Below are 18,718 nucleotides of genomic sequence, written 5' to 3'. Positions count from 1 at the left end.
GATAATTTAGTAGCAATTGTTTCTTAAGGCAGGAACTGTCCTTTGTGACCTCTTCAGAGCCTGCATCTTGCTGCTGCTCATTATTTAGCTTCCCTAAGCACTTTTAATGTGCCAGGCACTGTAAGAATATAAAGAAAAGGTCTGACCTCAGTTTGTGAATAAATACCTTCAGGAACTTTCGAATAGGGAAGGCTTGGGCTAACAGTGTTGTGATTCACAGATGATTTATTTGGTTCCTAACAATGTATCAGCCCACACACATCAGGGGTACTTTATATTTTAAGAAGCACTTTCACGTACTTTGCCAATCACAACCACCTGGTGAGGCAGGCACTTACTGTCCTCTGTTTGGCAAGGAAAGAAACACACACATAAGCTAAGTGACTGGCCCAAGGTTAAAGAGCTTGGAAGTTGCAAATGCCTCACGGTTGACGTGTATGATGAGAGGAGTCAGAAAGTTATGATATATACCAAATTGGCAGTTTTAGATTTGTGTTCTCTTTGCATCCTTTCATTTTGTCTTTGGCTGAAGGTTGTTATTTCTCGAGTGATGGGTTACCTTTGGGTGACTAACCTTATTTTCATAGGTGTGCTTTTTCTTTTATTTGATCTTACTTTTTTAAGAGTACTATCGACTTTTGTGTGCTTTCTCTGTCTGGACTTCATGACTCTATTAAGTCCATGGTGAAGGCAAAATTGCTCCATAGAAGGAGTCAGTGATGGTGACCAGTTATTTTCATTTCAAAACACTTGACTGGCTAGACTGAAATACAAAAGCTGGTATAAAAAAAGGAAACTGACAAATTCAGTTTTAGATCTGCAGTTACATATGTTGGGTTAAATGCTTGTTTGTAAGGCTCGCCTGGCGCTGATGGCTATGAGTTCACTAGAATCGTAGAGCATGTGTTCCTACTAGGTGCTGTTAGAGGTAGCATGTGTACCGTAGTCCTTTCAGCCCATTGGGTAAATAAATTCCTTGGTTAGCGATGTAATTGATCATGCAAAATGCCAGAGCTGTCTTAGTGAAAAAATCTTGGTGATCCAGAAATGTCTCTGTGTCTGGCTTAACTAGAATTTAGTGTATGCTTTTATGTTTTTCTGTGAACTTGACAATAGTTTGTAAATCTTAATGGTTTTCAGGTAGAGATTGGGGGAAATATATAAGTGATTCAATAACGAATGCATCTTGGGGTGGCAACTTCAAATCTTTCTCCTCTGCTCATGTCTTCAAGCTCATGCTTCTTGTCCAGACTCAAGACTGTTAGAGGATTTAGCTTTTTTAGTACTGTCTACATCTCTAGCCATCTACTCTTCTCTTCACATGTGAGCATGAAGATGCTGAAGGCAAAAGAGGTAGGAGTTTCTAACATGCATAGTGGAGAAGGCATGGGCTTTGAAGTCAGGTGTACTTAGCTTCAAGTCCAGTTCCCAGTTAGCTGTGTGTGTGGGTGCAAGTTTCCTTACCTCTTTATTCCTCTGATTCCTCACCCGTAAGAAGGGTGGTGATACCACCTTGCCAGACTTTTTGAGTATTATCTTAGATCATGTGTACAAAATAGCTAGCACATTCTCTGGCATATGATGGACACTAACTGATACTCTGTGCTTCACTTTCATCTTCCCTTTCTCAAATGTAAGACACAAGGATGCATGTACATTTCTGTATTTAGTTTGAACACTTCCCAAGTAGATGAGTGAAAGCTGGTACTCATCTGTCATAACTGTCAGAATTATGGACTCAATATTTACAAAAAAATGTGATGTGGTTTTAGGCCAATTATAAAAAAATATAGTGCCTGTGTTATATAGGATATTAAAACTTCTTCCTGTTTGGACTGTCCAGACTGTATTAGGAGTATGTTGTGTTGAGTCCTTGTACTACATCTTGAGAAGCAGGATGGGGAAGCTCTGAAGGGCCAGGCTGCTCAGATTGGAGGCCTGGCTCTGCTACTTAAAAGTTCTATGCCTCCAATACACAACTCTGCTTCCTGTTTGTGAAAAGGGGGGTGATAATGGTACCTACCTCTAATGGAGGTCAGGAATAAACGAATTATTGTACATAAACCCTTTAGACTAACGTCTGGCATACGGTAAGTTCTGTGTGAGTGTTAGCTGTTTTGGACAGGACTTCAGAGGAAGTCCACGAGGATGGTGGGCCGCATGGAAGGCATGTTGTGGGAGAAACGGTTGAAGCAGTTAGATGTTTAACCTGAGAAGGAAGTACTGAGAGCCCTTTACTGTTGAAAGAGAAATTGTACGGAAGAGGGAATAGACCTATGTAACTGAAAAAAGGTGGAACTTGGATCAATGGGTAGAAATGTTAAAGAGCCTGATTTTATTTTCATGAAAGGCTTTGTAACAAGGAGAGCTGTTCAGAATTGCAGTGAATGGCTTTGTGAACTAGTGAGCTTTCCATCTCCCAGAGGTTTATTAGAAGGCTGGGGAGAGGTTCCTGACCTGGCTGGCAAGGTGAACTCATGTTTTTTTCTATCCTGCCCTCAGTTCAGGTCAAGTGACTGGCTTAACATAAGATAGTTCCATATTGAAATTTGCTGCCTTTCGGCAGCAGGCATGAAAACTTTCTCCTTAGACTTCTAGTCTGCTTTCATGGGGTATCGTTCATTCATTGTGCAGATACTTATTGTAGGAGACATTGCATGTTTCTGGTCTTATTTTGCAGAAAAGAAAACAGAGGTTGGAGATAATGTCTATTATTGCTTGACACCATGCAGTCTCTGAAGGAACCCCGGGGATTCCAGTTCATTATTTTGGGGGGCCATTCTCCTCGGGAGGGTTGTTTCTGAAGTTCCTATAAGCAAAGCACTGCATGCCCTTTGGTTCAGATTGGCTTGCCAAGGATGTGTTTGGATGCTTGGAAGATAGATATATTCTCTCCGTGTAGAAGAATGGCAGGCATGTGTACCGACCAGTATAAAAGATGGAGTTTCCTACATTCAGGTTCCTCTCTAGTCACTCACGGCATGTACAGGCACAAAGTTGGGTCCAGTTGCTATGAAGCCCGGGTGGGGGCCTGCTGCAGATACGTTGGTGCTCCTGCTACATGCTGTGCTGTGAGTAAAAGTCCTTTGTTTTGTGTCTTGTAAGCAGCATCTGTGAAACTCAGTCAGGATAACTTGTTAGCTTGTGAGTAGGATAAAATCTCAGACTCTCTGCAGTTCTTGACATTACAGAGGAGTAAGTGAGCCAGAGAGGTTAAATCTCATGCCCAGCGCCAAATGCTCTAGTGTTTTGGGAGTGATAGAATTTGAACCTTTGTCTCCAAAGGATGTCCTTTGCATGACATCGTGGAACACTGCTATTGCCCTTGCTGCTCTTATTGCTACTACTGGTGACAGTGATAGCCAGCCACCTCCATCGCCATTTGTTATGTGCTAATGATCCCCCAGGCCTTGTTGGATCTCCCTCAATTCTCACCAGTGGCTCTGTAAGTACTATATCTTTAGTCTCTGCATTTTGCAGATGAGCAAAATGAGATGCCATGACCAAGTTCATACAGGTACTAAGTGGTGGAGCCAGGATTCAGAACATTAAGGGAGGAGAATAATACCACTCCTAAGGGCTGTCAGGAGGATTCAGCATACGTTCTGTAAGTGTACAGCGCTGCTGGCAGCATCTGTGGCTATTATTAACCTTATTGCCTTTCTTTTCTCTAATAACAAAAATTTGGTGGTTTTATTCTCTATTTCCAACTAAAGGCAAACCATCATTCAGCCCAGTTTACATTAAGAGAATGAAATTAAAGGAGCTCAAACCTGGCACAGGCTCTATCCTTATACAAATATTTTCCCTAAAAATGAAAACAGGAGCTAAAAACCCCTGTAGACCCAATTTACTTTCTAATCTTCATTTTAGTAGCCCTTTCTATTTCGTAAATAACTCCTAATGCGGTGGTAATGTGTTACAGTGACAGCTGATGCCCGAGAAGGTGTCCTCTCTGGGCCTGACATTTTCTTTAATGGTAATTCTCCTAGTTAATGTAAACAATGTGAAATGTTTGGCATGTTTCCTTCCACAAATGGGGGTGGAGAGGAAATCAAAGCATTGTAAAGATGGGCAAACTGATCCAGTGTAGCTTTGACAAATCCGTGGCTGCTTGCTGTTAGAAGGGGAAATCAGAGGTAAATACCAAGGAACTCTTCCCTTTGGGACAGTTGATAAATCGAAGGCATTTTCTGATTGTGCTTTTCTTTAGATTAACAGCCTGGAAGGTTTCAAATTTAAAGAGCAAAGTTATGTAGCATAGAAACAATAGGAAGGCACACTTAGCTCCCTGTACCCAAATATTGCAAGTGATATTGGTAGCTCTGTCTTTGAAACCATATTTCTCCTAGGTTATCCATTCTGATTTATTTTATTAGCCAAATATTTGTGCACTATTCTCTACCTGAAAGTAATTTTGGAGCTAGGTAGTCTGATGTAGGATCGCCAGTTGACAGAGGAAGACACAGGATGTGGCATGATAAAGGCCTACTTCCAAGTCTTGGGGTTCCTAGTGGTTTGCTTTCCTGAGTGCACCCCACAACCCTTAGAGGCTTTGCATTTTCCTTCATTTTATTTCTTGTCTTGTTTCCTCCATCCCCTTTCCTACCACTTCCTGCCAGAACTGGTCTCTTGGCATCCGTAACAAATTTACAAAATTCTTCTTAGAGGTTAGATTGATTTCAAAGAGTGGCCTGCTGAATCTCCCTCTAAATTGAGAAGGAAGGTTTATATATTACGTGGCTCATGAATTAAGATCTCTTGCTGTAAATGACAGTGGGGGAAAAACCATTGTATGGTATTTTGCTTGTGAATATATGGAAGTAGATATGTGATTGATTCACTGATAGACCATCTCTGAAAGCAGTTTTAATGATGAACTTATAATTGATTGCATCCATCATCAAAAGCCTAAACTACCCCCTCCCTAAATTAAAGATAAATGAAATAAGCTATGCTGAATGTATATAAGCTGACAAATCTGAGGGAATTTAATGAAACTCTAAATTACTGCAGCCAAGAGATAAGAGAAAAAGGTTTCTTTATTACTGATTATAACACTAAAAAAAAAAAAAGAAAGAAAGAAATTACCCCAAAAAGATAATAAAAGAAGCAAAGATCTGTGGCCCATGTATCAAACTAAGTTATTGAAAGATTTTTAATAAGTGTATCTGTCTCATTCCCTGGTTGTTGTTGACTCATATCAGTCTTGTTAATGCTGTTGGAAGAATGGTAAAAGTAAGGATTGTCTTATAGTATAGCTTATATTATTGCTGTTGTAACGTATTTTAGTACTGATGTGACCTTATTTCCAGGCCACTGGGGGCTCTGTACCAAATTTAGTTCATTTAAATGAGCTATTTGGAATGTAGTTCCTCAGTGTATAAGTAATTTTATTGGTAGTGTACTTTTAGCTTTATATAAAAGACTGGTTGAGGGTGACTTACACAGTGGATACTTCCTGTGTCCCCTAACGAGAAGTCCTGAGGGAAAGCAGCCCTAGGGTCGGCTGCTTTCGTGGCCCAATGATATCAGTGCAGTAGCCTGGCATTTCTCTTGATTTTCCCTTCCATGATTGGAAGATGGGTGAAATATTTGAGTATCTTAGCTTTGTTTAACAATATCCAGTGTCAGGAGAAGGGTCTTGCTTCCTGTTAATTTTGCAAGAAAATTACTCCTAGAAGTCCTTAGGTCTCATTGGCCAGACTTGTCACCAATAATGGAGACTGGAATTCACTTAGGCAATTTGGGATCTGTCCCGACTCTGGCAGAGTAGTGGCACCTGCTCTCTGATTAAAATCGGTACGCCAAGGAAAGCTGGATGGCAGGGCTCTTTGGATGGGCAGCCAACAAATCCACTTAGATGGGCTCTTGGAATTTACTAGGAAGGTGGTTTTGTATTTTCTGAGTGACTTGTTTCATTTCCTACTGAATTCGTGAGGTGTGTGTGCTTGCGTTTTAATTCCTTTTACTTTTTTGCTTTTAAATTTCATTGAGCTTGATGCAGTCTCTATCTTCACCAGAACTCTGTCTACCAGTGATGATGTGGAAGACCGAGAAAATGAGAAAGGGCGTCTTGAAGAAGCCTATGAGAAGTGTGACCGTGACCTGGATGAGTTGATCGTGCAGCACTACACAGAGTTGACGACAGCCATTCGCACGTACCAGAGCATCACCGAGCGTATCACCAACTCTCGAAATAAAATCAAGCAGGTGGGCCTTCTTTTCCTCTTGTGATTGTTGTACCTACCGTCAGGCCCCAGGCTTGTAGCGTGTATAGGTGCTACGATAGTGGTGACTGGCCTTATTAGCGAGTGACGTATAATGACACTTTCTGGGAATTTTGCAAGTGTCTGGAAAGCCTGGCTCAGGAGGATCACGGAGGGTATCCGAGGCTCGCCTCCTCCTGTGACTTATCCTTGGCTTCTGCTGCTACTTGTTGCAATGGGAAAGGACCTGGGGAACATGGACCCAACATGAGGACACTGGAAAGGGGAGCTGTTCTAAGACTCTAGAGCCTCTTACTATTAGAGGCTCCCATTTCTGTGTATTCAGTGTATTTAATATGTTCCTGTTCCACATTGTGTATGTGTGTGCATGTGTGTATTGCTGTAGCAGTTGAAACATTTTTTTGAAGTTTCAGCTTTATGTCCCCTCATTTGAAGTTGGTTGTGACTTCTGTGTAGTCATTAGGCATTCTAGCTGTGATTTGGACAAGAAAACCTAACTTACAGGTGATTGAGACATGTATTTATGTTACTGAAATTCTTGAAAATCCTTCCTTAGTTGTAATAAGCATGTAATAACTTCTGTTTTGTCATTTTCCATGTATTTTGCAGCAATTTCTTGTTCATTCTTTCTTTCTTCCTCTCCCTCTTTCTGTTTCTTAACATCTTTCTATCCCTGCCCACCTCCTTACATAGCAGGTCCTTGAAATGCTCTTGGTTCCTGGCTACCATGTCTTTACTGTCTAAAGGACAAAGTGGGCTCATAAGGTGTATTTTTACTTTTGGCCAAGGGATGAACTGACCTTCAAAGCACAGTCCTGTGGTCACTGGCTGTGTGTTTTGAGGATCACTCCTTTAATCCCTTTTAGTACCACTCTGCTAATAGTAATTGCCACCATTTAGCACTGCATCTTGGCTAGGCATGACCATTTCTCCCTCAGCAGATGTAGGATTTGAATGTTGGTCTCCATAACTCTAAGGTCCTTGCTGCTGGTTTTCAGATACCTTTTAGGCAGTAGTCTCCCTTCTTAAAATGAGCTATCTTGTGGAACCCCGACATAATACTTGCCCCTTGTGTGCTATTGGGGTCAGAGATGCCAAGCCTCATGCCTGGTCCCCTCCTTAAAGCTCTGCAGCTGCACCTCCAGCAGCACTGTGGCCACAGGGCTGCGTGAACCATTCGAAATGCGCCGTCTGTGCTGTTGGTTGGTTGGTGAATTCCCTGCACCTGCCTGGCAGTAACTGCTTACATATGCTCTGGGCTGTCTTCTGGATCTTATTGTGATTTTCTAAGCTGATATATAAGTCATTCTTCTAAAAATGCTGTTGATATGTGAGTTCCAGCCTCTAAGAGTACCATTTGAGAATCAGCAAGCTCTTAACCTTTTTTGAAGGAATTTGATGACCTTTTTACATTGTAAAATTAACTGGGCATTTTCAAAAGGAATATGGTAATTCTTAGCCTTTATAAATGGTGAGTTCGTCCTGTGGATTTATCTGTGAAATGAGGTAAAACTATAGATCAGTTTAAAGTAAGCTGTAGTCCATTTTGACTGAATATACTAAAGCTCAAGAGGAGTCAGTAAAACCTTCTGGCTTTACCCTGGTTAATCACAGTAAGGGTGAAGGTTTGGTATTCCTGTTTTCTGATTAGTCTGCTTGGCTGAAAGGACTTTGTCCTAATGTCAGGGGAAAGCTGTGGTGGTTTCTGCCTTGACTCCCTATCGCTTGGAGTCAATAGCCTCTTTGCCCAGACAGTGTTGGCTGGTATTGAAAAAGAGTCTCCTCTTGATTATTTCATTTTTGGCTTACTACAGTCTGTTCACTGCCCTCATTTTTAAGTACGCTGGAATTTTGAGCAAAAGAAAACAGAAAGAAAACTTTGTGTTTATTACATCAGACAGAAAAGTACATTAGGCATTTACAGTAAAATGTCACATAATTCTATTATGAATTAGCTCAATATTGGGAAGAGAAAGGGCCAGAGCTCCTTTCATAAAAGCCTCTAATAATTACTAAATGGGAGAAAAAAATGTTGGGGGGGGGAATGAAAGTGAGTTTGTTTTTGTTGTATATTTTGACAGTTTTGTACTGTGAAAGTTTATTTCTTATCACCAAGGAAACACTGATGTTTTCTTACTGATCTTTCCCTGTCATTTTTGGATTTTTTTCTTTTTAAAGAAGATTTTATTTATTTATTCATGAGAGACAGAGAGAGAGAAAGAGAGGCAGAGACAGAGGGAGAAGCATTTTCCATGTAGGGAGCCTGTGGGTTTTGATCCAGGGACTGTGAGATCATGCCCTGAGCCAAAGGCAGACGCCAAACCACTGAGCCACCCAGGCATCCCCATTTTTGGATTTTAATTGTGCTTTGGATTATATACAAAATATAGGTGTGTTTAGTTTATGTATCTTTTTAAAGTAAAAATGGGGATGATAGAATCATCTTGAGGCTACATTATTTTATTTCATATCCAGCAAGATAGTGAGAATGTGCAGATGTGAGTTGAAACTTTCTTTCTGCTCTTGCCAAAAGAACGTAGTGATGATTCATTCAACAAATATCTGTGGAGTCCTAATTGTGTGCCGTGTTCTGTTCTAATTGCTGGGGTTATACCCATGGCAGACATCTATCCCTGTCCTTATGGAACTCACATACCGTGGGAGGAGACAGGAAAACAAAGTAGGTGATATTTAACTACATGTATTTAGTCCCTGTGTGAAGTGTCTGTTTGGTGCTGAGCATTGCTCTAGGCTCTGGGGTATAGAAGTGAATAAGACAAATTCCTGGCCTCCTGGACTTTACATCCCGGTTGACATTCTAGTTGAGGGAGACACACTATAAATTAGTAAAATGTGGTACAATGGGGTAAGACAGGCGGTACTTTGAAAACCAAAAGCAAGGAAGGGAGGATTTGAGTTGCTGTTTAAATGCATCAGTGAGGGAAGGCTTGACTGGGGTTACACTTGAGCCAACATCGGAAGGCAGTAAGGGCGAGTCAGGAGAAGCACCTTGGGAAGAAGGAATGGCTGGAGCAGAAAGGTCCTGAAGCAAGGACATAATAGGGATTTGGGGGAAGCAGCCAGGATGCCAATGGCGCTGGAGCAAAATGGGATGGAGAGAGAGGTGAGTGGCTGGAGAGACAGCAGGTGGGTGAGGTGTAGAGAGTACGTCAGGTCATGTGGGGTTTTGGTGACTATAAGGACTTGGTTCATAACTCTTGAGTATGGTGAGAATCCACTGTAAGAAGCTTTTGAATGTGAGAATGGCATGATACAACATTTTTAAAAGGCTACGCTAGCTGCTATACAGAGTAGATTTTAGTGAGGACTAAGGCAGGTAAAGGTGTTCATATTCATGCTTTGAAAGCTTGAGAACACAGAACTACTGATATTTCCCATTATGATAATAGTTTCATATATGCTTTATATTGGCAGAATCTAAGTCTTTGTGGATAATGAGATGGCAGATAGAGTTGACTCTTTTCCCAGAGAGTCAAGTCTACTGGGAATTTTTTTCTAAGTTCAAGAAAAAAAAAACCAAACATGTAAATAAAGAGTATGTATGATTGATCAGGTCAAGTAATGTGGATAATCAAAATTATTTAGGCTATCCTGTACTGTTGAATACATATTGATAGCAGTCAAAATGACAGGTCACTGTACTAGAAAACCTCAGAATCCATAGGTTCTGACAGTATCTCATAATAATGACTATTACAGTAGCAGCCAAAATAGATGCCTATGAATGGGCACACCTGGGGACTTGAGCAGCATAGGTGATACTTGTTTGTCTTTGAATTTGAGTGTTTGCTCTGTGCTTTAGAGGGTGGATGACAGGACATCAGATTTCTTTAAAGATACTAAATATCTGTCTAATGTTTATCACAGGAGCTGGTAGGCTGAAGAGAAGATAGATACTTGTCTCTTTTGTGAATGTGCACACTTTACATATCACCCCAATTTCAGCTGCCCTGTTGGTACTAGATCAAGCTCTTAACTCATTTTTCTTGCCTGTAATTAGAAATAACTATATGTGATTATTCAAATGAAGTTGTTAAGGGCTTAATCATTGAGTAGTGCAACATTCATTACTTAACATTTAAAATCATTTTGTGGCTTTTATATGAAAGCATACCTTGAGAGGCAGAATGAGAACAAAGAGTAACCTTCATACAAAAAAAAAAAAAAAGTCACATGGTTGTGGTAGGAAATTATTTACAGCTCATAGGTAAGATGGAAAAATCCTGGCTGCTTCTATGATAAAGGAAGAAAAGCCTAGAAAGGGACATGCTAAACAGTGGGCAATAATGAGATGGCATAATTTAAAGTCTAGGCAGTGGAGTGCATGAATGCTGTCACAAGAACTATGAGGTAATGTTTCCATTAAGTTTAACACTATCTGTATTTGTGTACAAGATCCAGACTCTGCAATTTAAAGTATTGCCCTTGGAAAGGTTCAGTGGAGACTCTCAGAGAATTTAAGACCTTAGAATGGCAGCTAAAGAAAACAAAGAAACAAAAACACCGGAAGGAACAAAAGCATACAAGTTTGGGGTAATTTAAAAGTGATCTGTAGTTCTAAAGGAGTTTATTTTTTATTTAAAGATTTTATTTATTTATTCATGAGAGATGCAGAGGGGGAAACAGGCTTCCTGCAAGGAGCCTGATGCAGAACTTGATCCCAGGACCCACGATCACAACCTGAGTCAAAGGCAGAAGCTCAACCACTGAGCCACCCAAGTGCCCTCTGGGGCTTTAAAACAGAACAGTGAGTAGTGTTTCTGCACGTCACTGCTTCCAGGCACTTTCTGTAACACAATGGAAAAAATTGGGTTGGACACATGTTAGGAGAATATCCATGAACCTGTTTATATGTAGATTTTTAACTACAGAGGAGAAAATAAGTTTTGTACTTTGAGAATTAAGAGTAACATCAACTGTTACATTATTTTTCATTTACCATCTTTTGCTTATGGGGAACTTTATAGAATATTTCTAGCCTGTAGTTTCAGTGGGGCACTTGCATATTTGTTGTGCTGTATTACAGATAATATGCACACCCAAAGGCATTCCCTCCTCCCATTATCCTTGACCAAAATCAGAAAAGCATTGACTTTGATGACATGAGGCCTGTATCCATCAGCCTCTTACATATATATCTCTGTTCCTCTTTTCACAGATGCACCCACGTTGTTACTCAGAGGCCCTAAGTAGTTTTCTTCTCTTTATCTTCCCCAGGGCAGGGCTGCAGATAGCTGTTTCTCTGCTTTCTGTATCATCTCACCTACTCATTCACAATAACCCTTGTGGGGCTTGTTACCCTAATTTTCTCTTTCTCTCTTTTTTAAGATTTTTTAAAGATTTTATTTATTTAAGAGAGAGCGTGCATGAGAGTGCACAAGCAGGGGAAGGGGCAGAGGGAGAGGAAGAAGCAGACTCAGGGAGGGAGCCCAACTCGGGGCTCGATCCTGGGACCCTAAGATCATGAGCTGAGCTGAAGGCAGACGCTTAACCCGCTGAGCCACCCAGGCACCCCTTATTTTCTCTTTTTCTGATACGCTCTAACTAGAGTGGCTGGAGGTTCTTGTATATTGAAACAAATTCTTGTTGTGGCTATAAACAGGTTATCAGGAGCAAACTGTGAAGTTACTCAAAGTCTAAAGAAGCAAAGGAAACTTGAGTTTGAAGAAGGACTTCTGTACTTGGGTTTCAATGTCTTGACTTGAATTGTTTGACTATAGATTTATTTCAGGAAGAAACAGTAACATTAGTTTTCAATCTTAATGATCCTGATAAATTCAGTAGAATAGAATTAAAATATTGTCACCACATCGAGAAATAGCAGTTTAGGCATAACTTGGTCCCATTCTCACATTTTAGTTATTGCTATTCATTGATGGATATCATGCTGTTTCTCTCTTCCCTGTATAAAAAGCATTCATTGAACTATAATTTACATTCAGTAAAATGCAGCATTTTAGGGTACTGTTCAATGAGTTTTGGCAAATGTACACATCCTTTAAAGTATTCCCATCCACCCCAGAGAGTTCCCTCCTTCCTTGGAGTCAAAATTCCATGTTCCCCTTCTTGTCCCCTACCCCTCTCCATGTCCTGCTCCAAACGACTACTGATTTGAATCCCCTCGCTATTGATTATTTTTTATTTTTGTATGTTCCAGAACTTTAGTCTGTACTTCTTTGTATCTGGTTTCATTTGTTCAGCAAAATATTTCTGAGATTCTTTAGATTTCTTTTCTTTTATTGCTGAGTAGTATTCCCCACCCCCCACCACCCAAGTTTTAAAATAACATTTCTTCATAACTGACTTTCTCATCAAAGAGCCGAAGCCTCAGGGCAATCTAATATTAAAAGTTCTTGTAGCTCCTTATGTCTGCAGCTTTGGCTAATAACTTAGTTCAGGGAATAATTTTGGTGATGTTCATTTTCCACACAGCCTAATATCATCTTCCCTACCCCTCAACATGGACACAAATTCTATCTTCCTTTTCAGTTTGCCTCCATGCAGTAAGCAAGAATGAGAAGTGAGCTGACTATATTGTATATATCCTAGTGTGAAATGGCATAATTGCCTTTCTTTTTCCAATCAAAAGGAGTTTGCCAAGCTTTCCTGACTCTCAGTAAGTTTATCCCCCCTTCTTTTGATTGAGAGCCTAGCTGGGTGTTGCGTGACATAGCATTTATTTTTTAACAATTTCCTTAGTAACCGTGAAACAAAAGAAAAATCTGAGAATTACAGAACCAAGGCGAGAAGAGTAGAACATTAGAAATCAAATTCTAACAGATTTTAACTAAGATTTGAGAGAGAATGGATATAATAGCTGGAGTTCTAGCCCAGAGACCAAGAGTTCCCAAGAGGATCTAGGAATATCCTTGAGAAATATGTTTAAAAAGTCCGATAAAGGGCATTAAGAGATACACACTTCCAAAATAAGTTGTAGGGATGAAGAGTAGAACATGGGGAATATGGTCAGTAATATTGTAATTAAGTTTGTATGGTGACAGTGATAACTACACTTAATCATGGTGAGCATTTTATAATCTATATGGCTTTTCTATCAGTGCCGTATACCTGAAACCAATACTATGTGTCAATTATACTTCCAATTAAAAATTTAAAAAGTCAAAAAACCATAAGTGATAATAAAAACCACTACTTCCTGATCTCATCCTTCCCTAGTCTAAATTGCAAAACTTTAAAGGCACTGACTTTTACTCATAGTAAAATGCTTACACTATTCTTGATTTTTCTATTTTAGACATGGTATATGAGCTTGCAGCTATGGAAGATGAGGATATAGGTCCCTCTCTCACTCTTTGCCGTATCTCACCCCATCTTCCTCCCTCATCCTCTCTCTCTCTCTCTCTCTGCTTGTATCCTAGTTTTTGGTTAAATAGATGGTGCTTATTTTATTAAAACTACATAAATATTTACCTGTCAGCCATCCAGCATACTGTGTGCGCTTGAGCAATTTTGTTGTTGCTGTTTTCCTTGCGATTAATGATTGAATATTCCTGTTGCCTTTCTTCTGCAGAAAGGCAGAAGTTTTCTGCCTTGGTTTTCCCCTTTCCTGGATCTTGTGTTTTCTGTCTTCTGATTTTCTCTTGTGTTGATGGAGCACGTTCTTCACTAGCTTGCTGAGATATGGTGCATAGAAGGCTTATTTATTTATTTTTTTGAGAGCTTGTATGTCTGAATATGTCTTTATTCTTCCCTCACACTTGATTGATAGTTTTTCGGGGAAAGGATTCTCTCTTAGGACTTTGAAGCTATATTATTCCTTTGTCTTGTAGCTTTTAGTGCTCCTATTGGGAAAAGCCTGATGCATTCTGATTCACAGTTCTTTGTATGGATTCTGTTCCTTCCTACACCCCCACCCCCAACCCCCGTGAAAGCTTTTAAGATTGTCTCTTTATCCCGTGTCCTTACGTGTCAGGATAATGTGCCCCGGCTTGGGTCTTTCCCCACTCCATTTTCTTGAACACTTGGTGTGCTTTTTCAATCTAAAAACACATGTCTCCTGGGACATTTTCTTTTATTATTTTGTTGATATTTTTTCCCACTTCATTTGTCTCATTTTCCCTCCCCTAGAACTCCTCTATTTGGCAGATAGTGAACTTCTTGGATCAATCCCCCTCATTTTCTTTTTATCTTTTATCTCTTGTTTTTTTTTTTTTTTTTGTTTGTTTTATTCTCTGGAGATTTTCTCAAGGGTACCCTCTAACCTTTATATTGGATTTTTTTCTATCATGTTTTAATTTCCAAGCGTTGTTTTGATTCTCCTTTTTTTTTTATAGCATCCTATTCTTGTTTCATCAATGTTAGTGCCTCCTCCTATTTTTCCTAAGGGATATTCATTGTAGTTTTAAAAATTTCTGTTTCCTGCATAGTTTTTGTCCTGCCCCACCCCCTCTGCCCCCCAACTCTTTTTTCTTTTTGTTTGTTTTGGTGCCTGACTTTGCATATTCCAGGCTTTCTTTGGCTGTCTGGTGGAAGAGTGAGGCAATACAGAGCTGATTGGAAGCTCAGAGCATGTTATGGGCCTCGTCTAGTGATGAGTGGCAGGGACCTAGCAGTCTCCTTTGTGAAACTTCAGATGTCACTAACTCTAGGTCTGTTTGCCTGGTCACCTTTCCCAGGGAAAGCCCTACGCTTCCTGTGTTGGAGCTAGAAATCAAGCTGAGTGTATTTAGAAGCAACCCTAGCAGGAGGCCGAGGCTCTGGAGGGGGCTGAGGAATTTACTGTTCCATAGGCCCACTTGGGTCTCATTTTTGATTTGTTGTCCAGTGCCTCACGCCCTCCCCTCATCCCAGATCTTTTCTGATCTCCAGGTCATACACATTCTATGTGGCCAGTAGTTGAGGCAGGGCGGGGGGTGGGGGGAGGATTTTTCCATCTGGGTGGTGTGATGAGGATCCAGGGCTCAAAATATGGAAGGAGTTAGCCCTGTTTTCCCACTTTCCATGTTCTTGGTACCTCTTTGTCAATGGAGGTACCCCACTCCATGCTGAGGTTTTCAGATTGCTCTCCTCTGCTAAATTACCCATGTTCCAACTTCTTGCCAACTTCAAAAGTGCCATTCCCTCTTCTCTGTTCTCTTTTCTAGGTGCTTTATGCATAGCAGATTTTTTTTTTAAATCACTTTGGGACTGCAGGAAGGAGTGGAGGCAATTAGGACCATCTTCAGTAGATTTTCAAAGGGGTCTATGTCTCCCCTGAAAGCTAATGATCATTCTGTGCTTATTGAGAGAGATTACAAAATCTCCTTATTTAGGATTCTTTTTACATTGGAGTTTCTTAGAATTAGGATTAGGTATTGTCCTAAAGTTATAGGAATAGAGTAGATGCTTTCTCAAAAAACATTCTGATCTTAGCATTCTATCTTCATATTTTCCATGTGTGTTAGAAAAATGTTGAGATGTAGTTTTATAATCACCAGAAGTATAATGTTCATGAGTGTGTGCACCTCCTCAGCAAATCTTGTTGAAGATGGATTTTCAATGACCAAAAACGTGGTAAGCTTTCTAGGGTGATGTATATGTTCTATAGTTGATGGTTTGAATTATACAGGTGTCTTGGATTTGCTAAAATACATCTAATAGTACATCTAACATGTATTCATAAATTTTACCTAAAACAAAAAACAAAAAACAAAACAACTACTCTTTCTTTCTCTTAAGAAAGAAAAAAGGTGGGATCCCTGGGTGGCGCAGCGGTTTGGCGCCTGCCTTTGGCCCAGGGCGCGATCCTGGAGACCCGGGATCGAATCCCACATCAGGCTCCCGGTGCATGGAGCCTGCTTCTTCCTCCGCCTGTGTCTCTGCCTCTCTCTCTCTCTCTCTGTGACTATCATAAATAAATAAAAATTAAAAAAAAAAAAAAAAAGAAAGAAAGAAAAAAGGTGGTGGGGAGTTGTGCCTGGGTGGCTTAGTTTGGCTCATGTCAGGATTTCAGGGTAATGAGATCGAGTCCCCCTTTGGGCTCTGTGCTGGGCATGGAGATTCTTGCTCTCCTTCTCCTCCCTACACCCCCCCAACTCTAAAAAAATTAATAAAACAAAACTGTAAACAAATACGAAATTCTAATTTAAATAACAATACATGTAAGGAATGTCAAAAGTATATGAAAGTAGCTCTGTGAATTGTGAAAGGTCATGATTCTTTTTATTTCATGTCACAAAAATTGGAAAGTCTTAATTATGAATATGAAAATGTACATTGTGAGTACCCCTGCCTGTTCCTCCTCTTTTTGTCGGGCTGTGCCATACTGGTCACTAAACTATGAGAATGTTTGAGATTGTCTTATTTAATATCTAAAAATCCTTGGTATGTCCTAATTCCTTTTATTTTGAGATTATCTCTGGATGTGTGCCCTTTTCTGGAACATGGGCTTATTTTCATGTTAGTTGATATGAATGCACAGTTCCTTGGCTCTGAACTTCAACCAAGTTATAGATGTAGGATGGTCCAAGTGACCTATCAGCTGAATGGGAAACATGCAGAGAACAGGGAAGGATTAATAGTATGGACTCTATGAGGGATTCTCTTTTAGATATTTTAAGATCAGTGGGTAGATACTTTAACATATTTTCAGAGTGCTCTATGTCCTAAGTAACTGTTTTAGATTCACCCAAAGGTAGGTTGGGAGTAGTTTTCTCATTTCAAGGGAGAGCACATATACACTGAGGTAGAGACAGACCTATCCAAGTGAGTCCATGTCAGAACCAGGATTAGAATTTTGCAAGCCGACTCACTATGAGAAGTGAGTGAAGGGGGAATTAGGAACTGTTTACTTCTAGTGACACTAATGAAGACTACTAATTAGATGATAAGTTTAGGATGGCAAGACTTTGGACTGACATCAGGTCGAATCTGTTTCATTGTAGGTGAAAGAGAATCTGCTTTCATGCAAGATGCTGTTGCATTGCAAAAGGGATGAGCTTCGGAAGTTGTGGATTGAAGGAATTGAGCATAAGCATGTCCTGAATCTGCTGGATGAAATTGAGAACATCAAGCAAGTGCCTCAAAAACTGGAACAGTGCATGGTCAGCAAGCACTATCTCAGTGCCACCGACATGCTGGTGAGAAAAGAGCCTGCGGCGCTAATGGTTCTTTCTGCTAGGATGGGAAAGGCCCTACTCTTGTTCCCTGAATGCTGTCTTTCATGTAGCACATTATAAACTGTCCTCTCGGGATTCACAAGCCTTTGCAGGTGAAGCCTGACTGGTTCTCTTCCCAATTCCAGTGTTTGAAATGGTAGGCGATTTTTCATGTATTATCTGCCTTCGGAAGAATGGCAAGTCATGTAATGATAAGAAACTAGTACCTAAATTATGTTGGCATGGTAAGAAGAGGTGGGTTTTTTTTTGTTTTTGTTTTAAAGATTTTATTTATTCATGAGAGACACAGATTTTGGGTTTGGGTGTCTGGGAGAGAAGAAGAGGTGTGGGCTGTGGCCTACATATTTACAGCTTTCAGAGGAAAAATTTTAAATAAAAAATAAGGGGGTAAGGTCTAGGTTTGTGCCAACTTGAGTACTATGATTGTCATTTCTAACTAAAATTATGTGTATGTGGGGTGTGGGGGTCTGGGGAGTGGGGTGGGAAGGGAGAGCAGTTACCTCTAGAAAGAAGTGAGTATATGAGCTACCTTTCCTGGAAGTTCCTTTTTTTCCCTATTTGTTGTTGTTTGTATATTCTGGATCCTAATCTTTTGTCAGATGTATTTGAAATATCTTCTCCTAGTTGGTAATATATCTTCTTACTTTGTTTATGAAGCCTTTTGTTACAAAGAAGTATTAAAATTTAATGTCATAAAATTTCTTTGTTTTTCCTTTCTCCAATTTTTTTTCACAGTAACCATTTTATTTTCAGTTTTTAAATTTTTTTTTTTTTTTTTTTTTTTTTGAGAATAAGTGAGCATGAGTGGTGTGGGGGGCATGGGGTAGAGAGAGAGAGAATCTTAAACAGACTCCACGCCCAGTGCAGAGTCCATCTGGGGGCTCGATCCCACAACCCTGAGATCATGACCTAAGCCAAAATTGAGTTGGATGCTTAACTGACTGAGCCATCCAGGCACACCATATCCAGTTTTTATTTCAGGAAATTTTTTTTTCTATCCCAATGTCATACAGAATATCTATGTGTTCTTTAATCGTTTGGAATCTGTTTCCATATATGGTATGAACTAGGAATCTAATTTTATCTTCTATATAAATAGCCACATGGCTCAGACCATTTGCTGAATTTATCTCCTGACTTCTAATGCTATGTTGGTCACATACCAAGTTTTCATGTATGCATGGGTCTGTCCCTGAGCTCTTTGTTTTGTTCAATTGGTCTTGTCTATATCTGCACCCAAACTGTGCTGTATTAATTTCTATTATTTTATGATATATCTTGATAATAGCAGATCGAGACATTCCCTCACCTTGCTTTTCAGAATTACCTGTGCTATTCTTGGCCCATTAC

The 18,718-nt window shown here is 40.0% G+C and overlaps 1 protein-coding gene across 6 annotated transcripts in view; it reads left to right on the top strand.

Annotated features, from left to right (window-relative positions):
* EXOC4 (exocyst complex component 4) overlaps positions 1–18,718 on the top strand; it is a 754,775-nt gene that overhangs the window by 16,250 nt on the left and 719,807 nt on the right. For all 6 annotated transcript variants that reach the window (XR_012002627.1, XR_012002626.1, XM_026010860.2 and 3 more), the window contains exons 2-3: positions 6,024–6,213; positions 17,135–17,329. Coding sequence is in view for 4 of the 6 variants with exons in the window: in XM_026010860.2 (XP_025866645.1) it covers positions 6,024–6,213; positions 17,135–17,329 (385 nt within the window). In the remaining 2 variants the exon portion in view is untranslated. The remainder of the gene's footprint in view (positions 1–6,023; positions 6,214–17,134; positions 17,330–18,718) is intronic.

This window comes from Vulpes vulpes, chromosome 7, assembly GCF_048418805.1.
Source record: "Vulpes vulpes isolate BD-2025 chromosome 7, VulVul3, whole genome shotgun sequence".
NCBI lineage: Eukaryota > Metazoa > Chordata > Mammalia > Carnivora > Canidae > Vulpes > Vulpes vulpes.
This window is presented reverse-complemented; position numbering and strand designations above follow the sequence as displayed.